The 21,993-nt window shown below is 34.3% G+C and overlaps 1 protein-coding gene across 1 annotated transcript; it reads left to right on the forward strand.

Annotated features, from left to right (window-relative positions):
- Nucleotides 1-12,742: 12,742 nt before the first annotated feature.
- On the forward strand, nt 12,743-17,989 carry LOC142235353 (uncharacterized). The gene is made up of 3 exons (XM_075306610.1): nt 12,743-16,540; nt 16,676-16,933; nt 17,195-17,989. The coding sequence occupies exons 1-3, from the start codon at nt 12,743-12,745 to the stop codon at nt 17,987-17,989; spliced, it is 4,851 nt and encodes a 1,616-aa protein (XP_075162725.1).
- Nucleotides 17,990-21,993: the final 4,004 nt, after the last annotated feature.

The raw sequence follows: 21,993 nt of genomic DNA on the forward strand, positions 1-21,993 counted from the left end.
ACAGCTTATACAATAGTCATTATACTTCGCACCTATAGTTTTTGCAAATTCGCCTATCAGGCAGCGACCCGTTATAGCAGATATTAGGAGTGCTATCTGACGCCTTGAGAACACTAGAATATCTAGTGTGCGGTTTAAGTTTAAATGGGGCCATATTTGCTTGGTGTCGTTACAACCCTTGCAATTTTCCCATCGAATATTAGCCATCATAACAGCCTTCTCACGCAGTAAGAGCTTGCAGGTGGCCAGAGGCATACCAACAGATTCTAGTTCCCCTGGAATATGTAAGGTAGTTCCTAGCCTTGCTAACACATCTGCTTCACAGTTCCCCGGTATGTTCCTATGACCAGGCACTCATATTAGGTGAATATTGTACTGCTCAGCCATCTCGTTGAGAGATTTGCGGCAGTCTATGGCCGTTTTTGAGTTAAGGAACACAGAGTCCAAGGATTTTATTGCAGGTTGACTGTCTGAGTATATATTAATGCCAATATTTGTTGGAACATTACTTCTCAGCCAATTCACCACCTCTCTTATTGCCAATATTTCAGCCTGAAAAACACTACAGTGATTAGGTAATCTTTTCGCTATTCGAATTTCCAGATCTTTAGAATATACTCCGAACCCCACTTGTCCATTCAATTTGGAGCCATCAGTATAGAAATCTATATATCTTTTATTCCCCGGGGTCTGTGTACACCACGCCTCACTGTTGGGAATTAGAGTTTCAAACTTTTTGTCGAAAAGTGGTTTTGCCAGGGTGTAATCCACTACGTTAGGCACATCTGGCATTACTTTGAGGACCGAACAATGACCGTACATTTTTTCCGACCACAGCGATAGCCCGCGCAACCGCACAGCCGTTGTTGCAGCTGACTGTTTGGCCAAAATGTCTAAAGGCAATAGATGTAGCATGACATTAAGGGAGTCGTAGGATCCGCATCTTATGGGTGCCGGGACATGTTGGATTAATAGGAAACGTAAAGGCAAATGTACTGGCGATAAGATCTAGGACACATAGCGAAGTGAACTTTGAGAACGCAAAGCCAATAGTGATAACGCGGGCCGAGTTGGATGGATGGAATACACTTAGAGCGATGTGGACTAAAACTATGGGCTGAACCAGATGACAAAAAGACTGGAGAACTACTAAAGGTGAGCAGGGCGACAGGACTAGGGGAATAATGACCGGGTACCTGAAATAATGAGGCATATCTGATGCAGAGGATGGTGCTTGTAGGTCGTGTTTTGAGAATGATGAGACCTTGGAACACAACCCGTCACTGCCCTGCAGTTACTAGACAATCGGTGAAAAGATGATTCGGAATCTGGCCCAGATTGGAAACAAGGAAGGGAACTCGTTAGAGACAGAGTTACTGGAATAAAGGGTGATACGGTCAAAATTTGGTCAATATAAACTTGACGTACTTCTTGCAATTTTGCATTTAAAAAACCTGAACACCCCTCATTTTGAAGGTGTGTGCGTGTGTGTAGAATGTTGCTCCAATTTTGATTTTGGAATTCACTCTTCAGTTGTCAAAATGCCGTCCAAGCAAAAAGAGCAGCGTATCAAAATTTTGCTCGCGCATCGCGAAAATCCGAGCTACTCGCACGCAATGATGGCAAAATCGCTAAAAGTTGCCAAATCAACCGTTACAAATGTAATTAAAGTGTTTGGGGAATGTTTGTCGACAGCCAGGAAGTCTGGATCGGGGGGAAATCGAAAACCGGAAGCCGCTGAGACGACAAAGAGAGTTGCCGGTAGTTTCAAGCGAAACCCTAACCTCTCTCTCCCAGATGCCGCAAATAAGCTGGGTGTATCGTCTACAACCGTGCATCGAGCCAAAAAACGAGCCGGACTATCGACTTACAAGAAGGTAGTGACTGCAAATCGCGATGATAAACAAAATACGACGGCCAAAGCGCGATCCCGGAGGCTGTACACGACGATGCTGACGAAGTTTGACTGCGTGGTAATGGACGACGAAACCTACGTCAAAGCCGACTACAAGCAGCTTCCGGGACAGGAGTTTTATACGGCAAAAGGAAGGGGAAAGGTAGCAGATATTTTCAAGCACATAAAACTGTCAAAGTTCGCAAAGAAATATCTGGTTTGGCAAGCCATCTGTACCTGTGGCTTGAAAAGCAGCATTTTCATAGCTTCCCGGACTGTCAACCAAGAAATTTACGTGAAAGAGTGTTTGAATAAACGTCTGCTGCCTTTCCTGAAGAAACACGGTTGTTCCGTACTGTTTTGGCCGGATTTGGCATCTTGCCATTACGGTAAAAAGGCCATGGAGTGGTACGCCGCCAACAACGTGCAGGTGGTTCCCAAGGACAAGAACCCTCCCAACACGCCAAAGCTCCGCCCAATTGAGAAATACTGGGCTATTGTCAAGCGGAACCTAAAGAAGACCAAAAAAACTGCTAAGGACGAGCAGCAGTTCAAGGCAAACTGGCTTTCTGCGGCGAAGAAGGTGGACAAGGTGGCTGTACAAAACCTGTGGCAGGTGTCAAGCGTGAGGCCCGGCAATTCGGATTTGGAAAAGCGAAAGTCTAACTGAATATTTTCCCTGAATTTTATACTAATTGAACTTGAAAAAGAAATTTAATTTGATTTTTTAAATAAACGATTTCACCGATTTACACGCGTTTTCCCTTGACCAAATTTTGACCGTATCACCCTTTAAAAGAAGGGTACAATGGAAAAATGACGTTGGTTAAAGAAGTTTTCCAAATTTGCAAAAGTTGAAAAATTGAATTTTAGGCTTATGTGTGAAGGTTAATTTTTCACATTTAAAAAATTGGAAAATTTAAAAGACGACTTTTTCAAAAGTCAAAAATCGATGTTTTGATTCTCAATACAATCCCTGCATTTTCTTATTTATTATTCAATAATTTATTAATTAAATTCATTACAAACTCATCGCCTATTAAGGCCTTCTTCTAAACCACTGCAACCGCTTCCTGCATACATGGCTTCGGTAATCAAATCACACGCATATAAGCTCTCATTTGTTGATTTCAATACAAATCGCAAAATTATTTTAAAAGTGGGTAATTAGCCTATAAACTGTCAGCTCTTCTTTGCATGCATTAATCAAGTTTTCCCCAAAAAGTAAATATTCCCCAATTGTCGGAAGATTTTGTTTGTTCTTAGCATGGAGCTATAGCCAAAAAAATAAAAAAAAAACAACGACACATCCAAATGAGATTTTTCTGTCCAAACCAAAAGTTAAAAATCTGGATCCTTTTCGCAGATAGTTTAGTGATGGCTAACAAGTGTATCCATCTGTAGAACATTTGTTTGTTGATTTCGTGCAATGCTGTCCCTTATTTTAAACAACTAATTTGTTAAAAATGTTGAGATTTTGTATTTATGTACATTACCGACAAAAACCGATGGTGGGCTTTTGGTTAAGATACCGCCTAAGAGGTAAGATTTTTTTTGACATTGAGGGAATATTGTCAAACCCTTTTCAAGATCGAAATCATCACCCTTCTATCAAAATGACAATGTTTCTTTTGTCTAATGAGGATAAGGATGTTGACTAGGCTATGAGGGGTACTGTGAAAAAATTGTTTTTGTTGCTATTACTCTAAGTTACTTTAGCTAAATGGGCTAAATATTCACAGGAGGCAAATATCAATTAGTTCAGCTAAGATGATTCAAAATTTATGTGGCGACATTGTGACATGAGAAAATATAGAATTTTCCAAGTCTCCATAAAATGATGTTAAATATTGAAGTTGATGTGAGGTTAAGAGTAAGCAGATTCATATTCAACAAAAGAACTTGGTCCGTTTAGTAGGCAACTACTTACAGAATTTAAAACTTGAATGGTGCAATGATGCCACTCCTTCGATGTAAAACGAATTTCATTTTAGATTATATTTAATATATGAGGAGGTACTTTTCAAAACATGATTATTCCACTTTTTGTGTTTTTGCACAAATTGAGAAAATAGTTTCTTGGGTATGCCCCCATATATTTAACCCGAAATTTTTGTACATTATTAAAGGCGTAAAGATTAGTCATTGTTTTGTGTAAGATTTAAAAAGTTGGCACTTCTATATTTAGAATAAATGCATGATTTAAAATGGAATAATCTTGTTTTGATGCGGCTGGTTGGAATAATCATGTCTTGATTCAAAGCACTGTGGATTAATCTTGTTTTGCTGAAACTAATTAGGTAACAGGTTGGCTGATAAGTCCCCGGTCTGACATATGGATTGCGTTAGTATTAAATGCATATTATTTTTATATAGTACCAACCTTCAAATGATTCGTGTCAAAATTTGACATATGTAAGTCAATTAGTTTGTGAGATAGAGCGTCTTTTGTGAAGCAACTTTTGTTATTGTGAAAAAAATGGAAAAAAAGGAATTTCGTGTTTTTATAAAATACTGTTTTCTGAAGGGAAAAAAATACGATGGAAGCAAAAACTTGGCTTGATAATGAGTTTCCGGACTCTGCCCAATCAACAATCAACAATAATTGATTGGTATGCAAAATTCAAGCGTGGTGAAATGAGTACGGTGAACGCAGGGACGCCCGAAAGAGGTGGTTACCGACGAAAACACCAAAAAATCCACAAAATGATTTTGAATGACCGTAAAATGAAGTTGATTGGGTTAGCAGAGGTCTTAATGATATCAAAGAAATGTGTTGGTCATATCATTCATCAATATTTGGATATGCGGAAGCTCTGTGCAAAATGGGTGCCGCGCGAGCTCACAACAACGTGTTGATGATTCTGAGCGGTGTTTGCATTTGTTAACTCGTAATACATCCGAGTTTTTCCGTCGATATGTGACAATGGATGAAACATGGCTCCATCACTACGCTCTTGAGTCCAATCGACAGTCGGCTGAGTGGACAGCGACCGGTGAACCGTCTCCGAAGAGTGGAAAGACTCAAAAGTCCGCTGGCAAAGTAATGGCCTCTGTTTTTTGGGATGCGCATAGAATCATTTTTATCGATTATCTTTAGAAGGGAAACCCCATCAACAGTGACTATTATATGGCGTTATTGGAGCGTTTGAAGATCGAAATCGCGGCAAAACGGCCCCATATGAAGAAGAAAAAACTGTTGTTCCGAAACTGAGGCCTATTTTAAGGCAAAACCCAAGGAGTACTACCAAAATGGTATCAAAAAATTTGAAGGAAGTTATAATCGTTGTATCGCTCTTGAAGGGAACTATGTTGAATAATAACAAGTATATACGGCCGTAAGTTCGGCCAGGCCGAATCTTATGTACCCTCCACCATGGATTGCGTAGGAACTTCTACTAAAGGCTGTCATCCACAATCGAATTACTTGGGTTGCGATAACACTTGCCGATGGCAAGGTATCGTAAAACTTTTTAACACTGTCTTCTAAATTGTAAGTTAGTCCATAAGGGGCATATATTAAACAAAAAAAAGGCCGATTAAATACGTATATAATTCAGTTTGACAAAATTTTCTATAGAAATAAAATTTTGACAAAATTTTCTATAGAAATAAAAACTTGACAAAATTTTCTATAGAAATAAAATGTTGACAAAATTTTCTATGGAAGTAAAATGTTGACACAATTTTCTATAGCAATAAAATTTTGACAAAATTTTCTATAAAAATAAAATGTTGACAAAATTTTCTATAGAAATAAAATGTTGACAAAATGTTCTATAGAAATAAAATGTTGACAAAATTGTCTATAGAAATAAAATGTTGACAAAATTTTCGACAGAAATAAAATGTTGACAAAATTTTCGACAGAAATAAATTTTTTACAAAATTTTCTATAGAAATAAAATTTTGACAAAATTTTCTATGGAAATAAAATGTTGACAAACATTGCTATAGAAATAAACTTTTTACAAAACTTTCTATAGAAATGAAATTTTGACAAAACTTTCTATAGTAATAAAATTTGACAATTTTTACATGGCTGTTAGAGGCCATATACTAACGAAATGTACCAAATTTCAACCGCATCGGATGACTTTTGCTCCTCCAAGAGGCTCCGGAGGTCAAATCTGGGGATCGGTTTATATGGGAGCTATATATAATTATGGACCGATATGGACCAATTTTTGCATGGTTGTTAGAGACCATATACTAACACCACGTACTAAATTTCAATTGGATCGGATGAATTTTGCTCATCCAAGAGGCTCCAGAGTTCAAATCTGGGGATCGGTTTATATGGGAGCTATATATAATTATGGACCGATATGGACCAATTTTTGCATGCTTGTTAGATACCGTATACTAACATCAGGTACCCAATTTCAAACGGATCGGATGAATTTTACCCCTCCAAGAGGCTCCGGAGGTCAAATCTGGGGATCGGTTTATATGGGAGCTATATATAATTATGGACCGATATGGACCAGTTTTTGCATGGTTGTTAGAGACCATATACTAACATCAGGTACCAAATTTCAACCGGATCGGATGAATTTTGCCCCTCCAAGAGGCTCCGGAGGTCAAATCTGGGGATCGGTTTATATGGGGGCTATATATAATTATGGACCGATATGGACCAATTTTGGCGTGGTTGTTAGAGACCGTATACTTAGACCACGTACCAAATTTCAACCGGATCGGATGAATTTTGCTGCTCCGAAAGGCTCCGCAAGCCAAATTTGGGGATCGGTTTATATGGGGGCTATACTTAAACGTGGGCCGATATGGCCCATTTTCAATACCATCCGACCTACATCAATAACAACTACTTGTGCCAAGTTTCAAGTCGATAGCTAGTTTCGTTCGGAAGTTAGCGTGATTTCCACAGACGGACGGACAGCCGGACAGACGGACGGACATGCTTAGATCGACTCAGAATTTCACCACGACCCAGAATATGTATACTTTATGGGGTCTTAGAGCAATATTTCGATGTGTTACAAACGGAATGACAAAGTTAATATACCCCCATCCTATGGTGGAGGGTATAAAAACGTCAATTGTAACGTTCTAGTGGAGACAAAAATGCAATATAAACGTGCTGGGCAACTTCCAAATTCCAAGGGCTAAGAAGTTCTTCTTTAGCTTCTGGTATATCCAAATTATCCAAATGTAGAACTTTTCCATTGACATCAATTTCGTTGACGTTGGAATTTTGACAAAAAATGTGTTTTTCTTTGTTAGACCGGGGACTTATCAGCCAACCTGTTATCAGATATATTAAGTTGAAATAAAACAACATTAGGTGGTGCAGTGTTGCAGTCATTCAGAGTGTTGTGCAGTCATTCAGAAACAAAAATTAAACGAGTGTTGTATAGTCGTTCAAAAACAAAAATTACCGCTTGCCAAATTAAGATAACTTCTGAGTGTAAAATGTAGTGATAAAACATGTTTTGTTACAATTTAGACTTAAATAGTTATTAACTTCTGGATTAATCATATTTTGTTCCAAAAATGTATATTTGAAATGGATAATGTCATTCTGTAGTGGAATAATCTACTTTTGATGAAATCACGCATTTTCAATTATTTTCCTGGTGTAATTATTGACATTTTGAAACATTTTATTTTCGCAGAGTATACAATTCAATTCAAACAAAAAAAATTCAAAAGTGGAATAATCATGTTTTGAAAAGTACATCCTCATACTTTTTTTTGGGTACATATTGTGGGCGTGTGGTGTTAAGTGTTAAATTTTTTAAATTGATGCATTTTTCATGGAGAAAATTGAATTTTTCTAAAATTATTGACGTTGTTGTGTTGTAAATAGTTTAGTAGTGAGAGCGAGAGTTGTTGTTTGGTTTGTTGTAGCGTGTGGGTGTGTGTACATTGTGTGTTGGCTTTTGCTATGTTGGCATGGGGGAGAGTAAGTTTGTGAGTAATAATAAGGGTTACCATTTTGGTCCCATCGGACCAAAATTACAAATTTTTAAATTTGGTCCGACTGTCGGACCAAATGGAATTTGGTTGATGTTGGTCCATTTTAAAAAATTTTCTATAGAAATAAAATTTTGATAAAATTTTCTGTAGAAATAAAAGTCTATGGAAATAAAATTTTAACAAAATTTTCTATAGAAATCCAATTTTGCCAAAATTTTGTACAGAAATAAACTTTAAAAAAGTTTGTATAGATACAAAATTATGCAAAAATTATGCGATCAGTTTCTATACAAATAAAATTTCACAACATTTTCTATAGAAATAAAATGTTGACAAAAATTTTTATAGAAATAAAATGTTGACAAAATTTTCTATAGAAATCAAATGTTGACAAAATTTTCTATAGAAATAAAATTAAAAAAAAAAATTATGGAAATAAAATTTTGGCCAAATTTTCTATAGAAATAAAATGTTGACAAAATTTTCTATAGAAATAAAATGTTGACAAAATTTTCTTTAGAAATAAATTTTGACACTATTTTCTATAGAAATAAAATGTTGACACTATTTTCTATAGAAATAAATTTTTGACAAAATTTTCTATAGAAGTAAAATTTTAACAACATTTTCTATAGAAATAAAATTTTGACAAAAATTTCTATAGAAATAAAATTTTGACAAAATTTTCTATAGAATTAAAATTTTGGCAAAATTTTTTATAGAAATAAAATGTTGACAAAATTTTCTATAGAAATAAAATGTTGACTAAATTTTCAATAGAAATGAAAGTTTGACAAAATTTTCTATGGAAATAAAATTATGACAAAATTTTCTATAGACATAAAATTTTGACAAAACTTTTTATAGATATAAAATTTGAATAAACATTTATATAGAAATAAAATTTAACAAAAATGTCTATAGAAATAAAATTTTGAAAAATATTTTCTATAGAAATAAAATTTTGACAAATTTTTTTATAGAAATAAAATTTTAATAACAATTTCTATAGAAATAAAATTTTGGCAAAATTTTCTATAGAAATAAAATATTGACAAAATTTTCTATAGAAATAAAATGTTGACAAAAATTTCTATAGAAATAAAATTTTAACAAAAATTTCTATAGAAATAAAATTTTAACAAAAATGTCTATAGAAATAAAATTTTGAAAAATATTTTCTATAGAAATAAAATTTTGACAAAATTTTTTATAGAAATAAAATTTTAATAACAATTTCTATAGAAATAAAATTTTGGCAAAATTTTCTATAGAAATAAAATATTGACAAAATTTTCTATAGAAATAAAATGTTGACAAAAATTTCTATAGAAATAAAATTTTAACAAAAATTTCTATTGAAATAAAATTTTAACAAAAATGTCTATAGAAATAAAATTTTGAAAAATATTTTCTATAGAAATGCAATTTTGAAAAAAATTTCAATAGAAATAAGATATTAATAAAAATTTCTACAGAAATAAAATTTTGGCAAAATTTTCTATAGAAATAAAATGTTACAAAATTTTCTATAGATTTAAAATTTTGACAAACAATTTCTATAGAAATAAAATGTTGACAAAAATTTCTATAGAAATAAAATTTTAACAAAAATTTCTATAGAAATAAAATTTTAACAAAAATTTCTATAGAAATAAAAATTTTAACAAAAATTTCTATAGAAATAAAATTTTGAAAAACATTTTCTATAGAAATAAGATATTAATAAAAATTGCTACAGAAATAAAAATTTTGGCAAAATTTTCTATAGAAATAAAATGTTACAAAATATTCTATAGATTTAAAATGTTGACAAACAATTACTATAGAGAAATACAATTTTGACAAAATTTTCTATAGAAATAAAATTTTGACAATTTTTTTTAGAAATAAAATTTTGACAATTTTTTATAGAAATAAAATTTTGACAAATTTTTTTAGAAATAAAATTTTAACAAAAATTTCTATAGAAATAAAATAATAATAAAAATTTCTACAGAAATAAAATTTGACAAAATTTTCTATCTAAGTAAAATTTTTGAATAATTTTACTATTAATTGATATTAATTTAATGTGGAAAAATGGTCCGCTGGTACGAATTTTGGTCCAATTTCGGAAAAATGTTGGACCAAAATAAATATTCATTGTGGCAACGCTGGTAATAATGAGAGCTTTGATGAGAAAAGAGTGAGCTAAAGCTATGATAATAATAAGAATTTTTTCTGTATAGGCAAGTGACTGTAATTGATAAAGGAGGTGGGGTGTGATATATATATATATATATATATATATATATATATATATATATATATATATATATATATATATATATATATATATATATATATATATATATATATATATATATATATATATATATATATATATATATATATATATATATATATATATATATATATATATATATATATATATATATATATATATATATATATATATATATATATATATATATATATATATATATATATATATATATATATATATATATACATATACATATATATATATATATATATATATATATATATATATATATATATATATATATATATATATATATATATATATATATATATATATATATATATATATATATATATATATATATATATATATATATATATATATATATATATATATATATATATATATATATATATATATATATATATATATATATATATATATATATATATATATATATATATATATATATATATATATATATATATATATATATATATATATATATATATGTTTACGTCCAAATGTAAATCCCTAACGTTCTATGAAATGTACTCCCGAATTGAGATACAAAAATACCCCAATATTTTTCCATTGTGTTTGAATAGAATTGTCGGCGAAATGCAACAAGTATCTGATTACTTATTGCATTTCGCTCGATATCATATACAAATTTTTGACAATCAGCCATATTGCGGAAGCCATTTGCTTAAAATCTTTCTATTCCAATTTGGTCGTCAACCAGTCCACATTCTATTTGGTAAGATTTCGTCCAAAAATAAAAAATAAAAATTAATGTCCAAATTGAATTTTAATCCCTAACTCGTTGTGGTTTTATTTCTTTTTGTTCACATTTTCTTTGCGACGAGAGTTACAAACCAAACAAAGAAAGCTTTCTTTGGTTTGTTTCGGCTTCAGAGAGATTTTTATCATCCAGGTATTTACTACTCCATCTCGCTCCCAAGTCAATCGGCTATTCAGCTGTTTGCCCTAAACATTTGGTCCAGTTCGAGCCAGATATACACCTGTCACTGTCTCTCTAAAGATTTCAACTCCAGCGCATTGATCTTCCTTACCAGGTACGTCTCTAACTCATTGGCATAAATCACATTTAGTATGTGCTTTGCCAAAGAGTGGATTGTGTAATAGCGGAATAGGCAAAAGAAATTCTACAATTTTATTTAATATAAAATAGTGTAAAAATATAAAGAAATTTGTAAAATTTCCAAAAAAAGATTTATATTGAAACAGAGCAACAGAAAACTATACCAATTTAAATAGGGGAAAATCCAGTCTACGGAAATACTATTTGAAAAGATTGCTAAGGTGTACATAAACCCCACGTTGTGCAAATTTTTTACATCAAGGAAAAAGTTGCAATTCATCGCAAACAACTGTGGTAGAGTAGCTTGTGGCCAAAAACAACGTTGGACTTGTTCACCGAAGGAAACCGTAAGTTAAAAACAAAAAGAAACGAAAAGAAACGAATTTACTTGAAATTCATGTACTTTGTATGATATATCGGATTAATATTTTCAATTACATTGTTCATTGCACTTCCTTTCCAAACAAAAGAACAAATATTTTTCGAACGTTTTTTTTTCGGGTGTATTTGATCAAAAGAAACGTGTTTGAGATTTATCCGCGTTTGGTGTCTCCTACATACGTACGGGTTATATTTATGTACGTACATATGTTTGATCTATTCCCAGTTTCAACCATTAAATGTTCTCTTGGCTCACTGTGTATGCTTACGAAATATCACTGTACACTCATTCTCTCAACTGCCTAGTGCGCATGTCTGCTCTCCTCCATCTCTGAGATCCACATTTCTCTTTGTTGTAAGCCCCGCTTACGTTGTCTCAACTCCCCGCTCACCATCACTTGCCTACGTGGGTGTATATACTCCACATTTCTCTTTGTTGCAAGCCCCGCTTACGTTGTCTCAACTCCCCGCTCATCATCACTTTGCTACTCGGGCGTAAGTATTCCACATTTCACGCTCTCTGTCTATTATTGAGGTGTTGTTGATTTTTTTTCTGGAGGAGGAAGAAGAAGAATGTAAACAAATATTCCATACTTTCCAAATTCTTCCATATCGACAGAGTTCATTGAACCCATTACTTTGTCATTCCAGGCGATTGTTTACATTTGTGATATATATGTATGAATATATCATTCGGGTCTGTTTTGCATAGAACGCGTATCCAGAGATATCTTTGTTGGAACGAGATACTTATTTAAGTAGAGTTGCCGCTTCATTCAAAATTTGCAAACAGACGTGATTTGATTAATATTTATATATTTTCCATTTTCCTATATAGGACATTTACAACGTCAATTTGTTCATGGAATTGACGAATTGATACCCAAAATTTAAGGATTGAAAAGTGATTCGTTCAACCCAAAATCTCTTTGCACATTTTTCAACCCTGCTTGTAATCACTAATCTCTCTTTTTTTTTGAGAGAAAAAATAATTTTTTTTTGGAAAAATAAATAAATAGAACTCCCACCACTCTCCATCTATAGCAAGGTATTTCTTCATTTTCCCAACCTTTCGTCTTAATTTTCAAGAAAGAAATTTTTCGTTTATATTGGAAATTTCTATTGGGTATTTTTCGTGAATTCTACCATCATGACATTGGACAAATTTATTAGGGCTGCCGATCATTTGGTCGAATTTGAAGCTTCTTTAAATGAAAATAAATTGCCTACCACATCTCTTTGTCTCCTCGAGACCCATCGCGATGAAATTAAGGGTATCTGGAATAGGTTAAAGCAGATTTATGAGAAATGTCTCGTGGAACTAGCCAACGGAGAAGACGATGGCAAAGAAACCGAGGCAACTCGAAAAAGGGAGACAGAATCGGTTAAGGAGAAATATAAGAGTTCCTATTCTACTTATTGTCGATGTGTGTCTAAGATAAGTGAATTAATGGCAAATCTTGGCTCATCTTATTCTGCTTCAAGTCCTAATTCTAACTCCAGTTTCAATTTGCCTCCAATCGAACTAAATGTTTTTCATGGTGACTTTAAATCTTGGCCAACTTTCCGGGACATGTTCACCGCGGTCTGTATAAAGAATTCTAAGTTGAGTCCCGTAGAGAAATTGTTCCACCTGACCCAAAAGACCAAGGGTGAGGCTCATGAAATCGTGTCGAAAAGTCCGCTCACTGACGATGGTTTCGGAACAGCTTGGTCCAACTTATGTGCCCGTTATGAGAATAAACGGGTTCTTGTAAACGAACAATTGAAGACCTTATTCAATCTTTCGGCAATTTGCTCTGAATCGGCCAGTTCTATAAAAGGGCTTCAACGCGACATTAATGCCTGTATTTCGATCTTAAGGGTCCACAAAATCGATATCGAGAGTTGGAATCCAATTTTTGTCTTCCTTTGCTCCAACTGTCTTCCAGATTCTACCTTGACCTTATGGGAACAGACGTTGAATGATAAAACTTGCATTCCTAAATGGTCGGAATTAGACGAATTTTTAACGAACAGGTACCGTACCCTGGAGTCCGTCTCCGAAATCAGAGGTTCTAAGGAGCAAAAGCCTTCTAATTCCCGAACGAAAGGGAATAATAATTCCAAACAAATCTCTGGGAAAATTAGCACATTTCAGGCTAATATCAGCCAACACACCTGCAAACTTTGTTCAAATGAAGTCCATGTAATACGGAAATGTCCGAAATTTCTCAAAATGAATTACCAACAGAGATGGACCGAAATTAAAAGTAAAGGTTTATGTGCGAATTGCTTTGCTAGTTCGCATACAGCGCAGAGATGTAAAAGTAAATATTCTTGCTTTAAATGTGGTAAACGTCACAACTCACTACTACATAATGACTCGAATAATCACTCTCAAAGCACATCTTATTCCAATAATTCTCAACGGCCGAGAAATGATCCCATTTCAAATCCTTTAATACCACCATCGTCCCCTTCTAATATACAGTCCACTGATTCTTCAAATGGAGTAATACAAACATGTTTTGCCTCCAATTCGAACGGGGTATTACTGGGTACAGCTATGGTACGAATTCTCCATTCTGGGGTGGTGTATCGGGCTAGGGCTTTATTGGATTCTGGATCTGAAGGAACACTTATTTCTGAAAGACTTTCTAATATGTTACGACTTCCGTCCAGACATACCTCTGCCACGATTTCGGGACTAAATAATTCGGTATCTGCCGCTGTTCAAAAAGAATGTTGTTTTGTGTTGGGTTCGGAGTCCGATTTGAATTTTGAATTATTTGTGTCGGCCTTAGTCGTCCCACATTTATCAAATAATTTACCTTCAAGAACAATAGATATCCAACGATTATCGGATTTACCCCCTCTTCAATTAGCCGACCCGAAGTTCTATGAAAGTTCAAAAATTGACATTCTTTTAGGGGCAGATGTTTTCCCATCGATTATGTTGTCAAAGAATGAACTGGGTATCTGTGGTTCTTTAATGGCTCAGGAGACCGTCTTCGGGTGGATTCTTACAGGTCCTATTTTTACTAGGAACAATTCTTCATGTTCTGCTCGTGTCTCCTTCTTCTGTGAAATCTCCTTAGATAAGCAGATTTCACGTTTCTGGGAGGTGGAGAATATTCCAAAGAAACGTTTTCTCTCCCATGAGGACAAAATTTGTGAAGATCTATATCGAAAGACCACCAGAAGAAATGAGGAGGGTCGGTATGTGGTTTCTTTGCCATTTAAAGAATCTTTTCCTGAAAAATTGTGTCTTGGATCATCCCGCTCGGGTGCAATGGCACAATTTCTGCGAAATGAATCGAGGTTGATTCGGAATCCAGATTTGAAGCAGGAATATGATAAGTCACTTATTGAATATGTCACCCTCAATCATATGTCATTGATAGATTCTCCTAGTCCAATCCAAATGTGCTACTACTTACCACATCACGCGGTAATAAAGCCGGAAAGAACTACTACTAAGGTTAGAGTAGTTTTTAATGCATCCGCTCCCTCTTCCAATGGTATTAGTTTGAACGATGTCCTTTATACGGGACCTGTATTACAGAATGATTTGACTGTACTAATATTGAAATGGCGATTTTACAAATTTGTCCTGAATGGTGATATCCAAAAAATGTATAGACAAATTCTTGTCAATGCCAGCCATACACCATTTCAACGTATTTTATTTCGTGAAAATCCGAATAATCCTGTCCAAGAATTTGAATTGAAAACTGTAACGTTTGGATTAAATTGTGCGCCATATTTGGCCATACGTACAATTATCCAATTGGCAAATGACGTACAGGAAAAATATCCTTTGGCTAGTAAGATATTAAGGAATTCAATTTATGTTGATGACGCTTTACTAGGGGCTCACTCTATTGAGATGGCGATAAAGTCGAGGGATGAATTAATTCAAGCTCTGAATTCCGCCGGGTTTCATATGAGAAAATGGATTTCTAATTCAAAGAAAATTCTTAAAGGACTTCCAACTGAACATCTTTTGTGTGCTGATTTTTTGGAATTCGAAGATCGTAGTTCAGCAAAAACCCTAGGAGTTCGTTGGAATGCCCTTTCAGACCAGTTTTATTTTTCCACCATCAAATTTCCAGATACTTGTTCATACACTAAGCGCGAAGTTTTGTCGCAAATATCAAAATTGTTTGATCCAGCAGGATGGTTGTCACCCATTATCATAATTGCTAAGATTATCATGCAGAGAATTTGGTTGGACCGAACGGAATGGGATGCAATAATTTCTCCAGAATCACTTCGACTATGGAAAGCTTTTCAAGCTAATTATAACGCAATAGATGACATCAGAATTCCAAGATGGATCGCATATTCCCCTGATTGTAAAATCGAGTTTCACTGTTTTTCAGATGCATCGGAAAAAGCATATTCTGCAGTCATATACATTCGAGTTATTTGTCCAAGTGGTATATCCACTAACTTAATTAGTGCTAAAACAAAAGTAGCCCCACTGAAAACATTATCCATTCCACGATTAGAGCTTTGTGGGTCCACGTTATTAGCTGAAATGATCGACAATTTGCTCCCACAATTTGAAATTGAAAACTATTCCTTGTTTTGCTGGACTGACTCAACTATCGTGCTCTCCTGGTTAGCGAAACCACCTTGTTGTTGGAATACATTTGTAGCCAATAGAGTCTCAAAAATTATACAAGTGGTGGACATATCCAAATGGTTTCACGTGGATTCGGAATTCAATCCTGCAGACTTAGCCAGTCGAGGAGTTCAAGCTCAGGACCTACAAAACAACCGCTTGTGGTGGAATGGACCAGATTGGCTATCAGAACCATCAAAGAATTGGCCAAGAACCATTGAGAAAAAGAATTTCGAAACTGAGCTCGAAAAAAAGCCCGTCAAAGTTCTTTTTACTTATTTCCAAAACTTTGAGGACATTCTTGACCGATTTTCTTCATTTTCCAGAGCCCTTAGAGTAAGTGCCTATATCTATCGGTTTTATTTTCGAACTCATCCAAAATTTCGATCCAGTTTTCAAAGGAACGACAAAATAATTACGACATCCGAAATTATTTTTGTTCGAAAACAACTTATTTGCGTTTCTCAAAAGGCATTTTATCCAGACGAGTATATGACACTCAATTCTAAAAAATCTATTAAAAAATCTAGTCCACTTTTATCCTTAAATCCATTTATTGACCAGGAGGGAATAATGCGAATATGTGGCCGACTAGAATCATCATCTGATTTATCTTTCAACGAAAGACATCCAATTATCCTTCCATACGGATGCCAATACTCTCGTCTTTTAGTCCATTTTATTCATCAGATCAGTCTTCACGGGGGGAATCAACTGGTGCTGCGACTGGTGAGAACTCAGTACTGGATTCCAAAAGTCCAAAATCTAATAAAAACCACGATTCATCGCTGTAAACCATGCATTCTGTACAAAAGGAAATGTCAACAACAACTAATGGCATCTTTACCTACAGAGCGATGTTCCATATCTCGTCCTTTTACACACACTGGGTTAGACTTTGCGGGTCCTTTCGACTTAAAAAGTTATGCTGGAAGATGTTGCCGTATAACAAAGGGATATGTCTGTGTATTCGTTTGTTTTTCCACTAAGGCAATACACTTAGAAGCAACCACCGATTTGTCTACCTCCGCTTTCCTAGCAGCCTTCAGCCGATTTGTATCCCGACGTGGCTGCCCTCTGCATCTTCACTCAGATAATGGAACTACATTTGTTGGAGCTTCCAAAACATTATCCAAAGAATTTATCCAAACTTCTCGTGAAACTCTGACTTCAAATTACTTGCACCAAAATTTGACATGGCATTTTATACCACCAGGAGCACCTCATATGGGTGGACTATGGGAAGCCGGTGTCAAAAGCTTTAAACAGCATTTCAGGAAAACGGTTGGTGTCCAAAAATTTACATTCGAAGAATTCCAGACATTGTTATCCAAAATTGAAGCATGTCTTAACTCCCGACCTATTTCCCCATCTTCCGAGAATCCCACCGATTTAACAGCGTTGACACCGGGACATTTTTTAATTGGCTCGCCTATACTTATGCCACTGGAACCAGAACTTGTCCATTCCTCTACTTCTATCCAAAATCGCTGGCAACGCATAAAAGCTCAACATCAGTTTTTCTGTTCCCGATGGAAAAATGAATACCTTAAAGAATTACAAAAGCGCCATAAATGGAAAAGGTCTGAAGAGGACTTGAGGGAAAACATGCTGGTGGTGGTTAAAGAAGAAAACTTACCCCCGAATTCTTGGCGTCTTGGTCGCATTACAAAGGTTCATCATGGCAATGACAATCGAGTTCGAGTAGCGGAAGTACACACCCAGAAAGGCACTATAACTAGGCCAATTACAAAATTAGTTGTATTGTACGATGAATCCTCCTAATTGTCCTTTTCCATTTTTTGCAGCTATCCAAAATTTTTGTCCTTTAATAATCCCTTTCTCAAAATTCCTATCTCCCATTTCTAATTATTACCCTTTTTTACAGAAATATGAATACGGCTGGAAAATTAAATCGAGGTCGCATATATTTGTGCAGAGTGTGCCGAAAACCACATTCCTTAAAAAACTGTCTTCGATTCCGAGACATGAATGTATCTGAAAGATGGGAGGCCGTAAAGAAGTATGGCTACTGTTCTAATTGCCTTGCCCATTCGCATTCTCAAGGATCTTGCTTCACAAGGCTCGGATGTATACATTGCCAAGAGAAACACCATTCCTTGCTTCACATGAACTCTCGTCTATTAGAAAATGTGGCTACTTGTTCCTCAACGCATAAACAACGTCCAATTTCCCGACCTCCATCGTCCAACCGTCGGCCACCAACGACAAATCCGGATAATACTACTAGGCCAAAAGAATCTCGGACAACCAAACCTTTATCATCCGCAACATCTCTTACATCGATACTCCAACAAAACGCAACAACTTTACTTCCCACGGCTCTAGTAAAAATTCAAGCAGATGATGGTCAACACTACGCTCGTTGTCTATTGGATTCTGGCTCTCGAATGAGCTGGATTTCGAAAAAGTTTGTTGATAAATTGAATCTGATGACCCTGGAACTCGATGGAGAGATTATTTGTCCTGTAACAATGTGGTCTTGTGTTGATCAAAATCATAAAATCGAAGCCACATTGAAAGTCAACAATAGAATCACCACTATAACTCCAAAAACATCCCTACCTGAGACAGTCAAATCTTACTTCCAAAATTTCGTTTTAGCGGACAAACGATTCTATAAATCTTCTACCGTTGATATTGTACTGGGAGTTGATATTTATTCACGAGTCGTTCTTGACGGTATATATGTACGAGCCGGCCTTCCCACAGCACAAAATACCATGTTTGGAATAATTTTGTATGGCATTTTTTCTACTTAAAACTTATACAACAACTGTTTTTTTTCCTTTCAATTATTGAATTATGAATTTAAAAGAAAATAATTATTCTTTTTTTTACGAACTTCATTCTTTAATGAATTACCATATATTGTACTTGCAATGTAAATATCTTATATCTCATTGTTTTCTATTTAACTTTTGGCAGACGAATTATAAGACATTCTGTTACAGTAATACTGCAAGGCGGGCGGAATGTTTACGTCCAAATGTAAATCCCTAACGTTCTATGAAATGTACTCCCGAATTGAGATACAAAAATACCCCAATATTTTTCCATTGTGTTTGAATAGAATTGTCGGCGAAATGCAACAAGTATCTGATTACTTATTGCATTTCGCTCGATATCATATACAAATTTTTGACAATCAGCCATATTGCGGAAGCCATTTGCTTAAAATCTTTCTATTCCAATTTGGTCGTCAACCAGTCCACATTCTATTTGGTAAGATTTCGTCCAAAAATAAAAAATAAAAATTAATGTCCAAATTGAATTTTAATCCCTAACTCGTTGTGGTTTTATTTCTTTTTGTTCACATTTTCTTTGCGACGAGAGTTACAAACCAAACAAAGAAAGCTTTCTTTGGTTTGTTTCGGCTTCAGAGAGATTTTTATCATCCAGGTATTTACTACTCCATCTCGCTCCCAAGTCAATCGGCTATTCAGCTGTTTGCCCTAAACAATATATATATATATATATATATATATATATATATATATATATATATATATATATATATATATATATATATATATATATATATATATATATATATATATATATATATATATATATATATATTAAAATGATCAGTGATTCGCAATGTAATCATTAAATTCAGATTAAATTCAGAACAATAAATTATAATGTTTAATTTAAAACTACGGATATGTGGTTGTCATTGAGTTTAACATGGAATCGGGCAGCACTCAGTGATAAGAGAGAAGTTCACCAATGTGGTATCACAATGGACTGAATAGTCTAAGTGAGCCTGATACATCGGGCTGCCACCTTTCACATTTTTTCACAAGGTTTCCTATAAATAGGAATTTGAGTCTGCAGTAAGTAGCATAAATAAAGGAGAATAAAAATTTTTGTCTTACAATTTATCTACATGTCAAACCTTTTCCTTTGAAAACACATTTAAAAAAAATGAACCCTATTTGGCATTAAAGCAAATTTAATTCTATTTTAATTCGTGTTTTGAGAAAGTTTTCATTACTTTAATAATTTTTTGTGCACGTTAGTTAATTTAACTTAAAAAGAGGGAAAATTATGCAGAAATGAAGCATAAAGATTTACTAAATTCGTGTCTCACACAAAAAAGTTCAGAATTTTTTAAAATTTGTAAATTTTACCAATATTGAGCCCAACGTGAATGGTAATAAAGATATTTTTGCAATTTTTATGATAAACAAATGAGCTTCTTACAATGGAAACGACGTTAGTTCGTAACTACCTCAACATAAACAAAATTTTCATGAAAACAAATTATTTCGGCGAAATTCACTTCCAGCGCGACGTTTATATGCCATTACATTTATTTGTAATTTAGCTTTTTCTCCGTTTCTATTGTTCTAGTCAATATAGTTTTTATACCCTGCGCCACACGGGTGAACAGGGTATTATAAGTTAGTGCATATGTTTGTAACACCCAGAAGGAGACGAGATAGACACATGGTGTCGTTGGCAATAATGCTCAGGGTGGGTCCCTGAGTCGATATAACCATGTCCGTATGTCCGTCTGTCCGTCTATCCGTCCGTCTGTCTGTGAACACATTTTTGTGATCAAAGTCTGGGTCGCAATTTAAGTCCAATCGCCTTCAACTTTGACACATGTTCCTAATTTGGGTCAGAATTGAACCCTATTGATTTTGGAAGAAATCGGTTCAGATTTAGATATATCTCCCATATATATGTTTCGCCCGATATGCACTAATATGGACCCAGCAGCCAGAGTTGTATACCGATTTGCTTGAAATTTTGTACAAACATAACACTTAGTCGTATAGTCAAGTGTGCAAAATTTGATTGAAATCGGTTCAGATTTAGATATAGCTCCCATATATATCTTTCGCCCGATATGGACTTTTATGGCCCCAGAAGCCAGATTTTTGGCCGAACTTGGTTGAAATTCTGCACTAGGAGTACAATTAGTAGTATAGTCAAGTGTGCAAAATTTGATTGAAATCGGTTCAGATTTAGTTATAGCTCCCATATATATCTTTCGCCCGATATGGACTAATATGGTCCTAAAAGCCAGAGTTGTGGCCCAATTTGGTTGAAATTTTGCACAGGGAGTAGATGTAGCATTGTTGCTATGCGTGCCAAATTTGGTTGAAATCGATTCAAATTTAGATATAGCTCCCATATATATCTTTCGCCCGATATGCACTTATATGGACCCAGAAGCCAGAGTTTTATCCCGATTAGCTTGAAATTTTGCACAAGGAGTACAATTGGTAGTATAGTCATGTGTGCCAAATTTGATTGAAATTGGTTCAGATTTAGATATAGCTTCCATATATATATTTCGCCGTTATGGACTTATATGGCCCCAGAAGCCAGAGTTTTGGCCCAATTTGGTTGAAATTTTGCACTAGGAGTACAATTAGTAATATAGTCATGTGTGCCAAATTTGATTGAAATCGGTTCAGATTTAGATATAACTCCCATATATATGTTTTTCCGATTTCGACAAAAATGGTCAAAATACCAACATTTTCCTTGTAAAATCGCCACTGCTTAGTCGAAAAGTTGTAAAAATGACACTAATTTTCCTAAACTTCTAATACATATATATCGAGCGATAAATCATAAATAAACTTTTGCGAAGTTTCCTTAAAATTGCTTCAGATTTAAATATTTTCCCATGTTCTTTTACTAACATTGTGTTCCACCCTAGTGCATTAGGCGACTTAAATTTTGAGTCTATAGATTTTGTAGAAGTCTATCAAATTCTGTCCAAATCGAGTGAAATTTAAATG

Source organism: Haematobia irritans, chromosome 1 (genome assembly GCF_050003625.1).
Source record: "Haematobia irritans isolate KBUSLIRL chromosome 1, ASM5000362v1, whole genome shotgun sequence".
Lineage (NCBI taxonomy): Eukaryota > Metazoa > Arthropoda > Insecta > Diptera > Muscidae > Haematobia > Haematobia irritans.

Excerpts from the sequence above, each read along its gene's own strand:
- LOC142235353 (XM_075306610.1), top strand. The coding sequence starts at position 12,743 with ATGACATTGGACAAATTTATTAGGGCTGCCGATCATTTGGTCGAATTT. Across the intron at positions 16,541-16,675 it reads CATTTTCCAGAGCCCTTAGA|GCATTTTATCCAGACGAGTA; the intron begins GTAAGTGCCTAT and ends GTTTCTCAAAAG. Across the intron at positions 16,934-17,194 it reads ATCAACTGGTGCTGCGACTG|GCAATACACTTAGAAGCAAC; the intron begins GTGAGAACTCAG and ends TTTTCCACTAAG.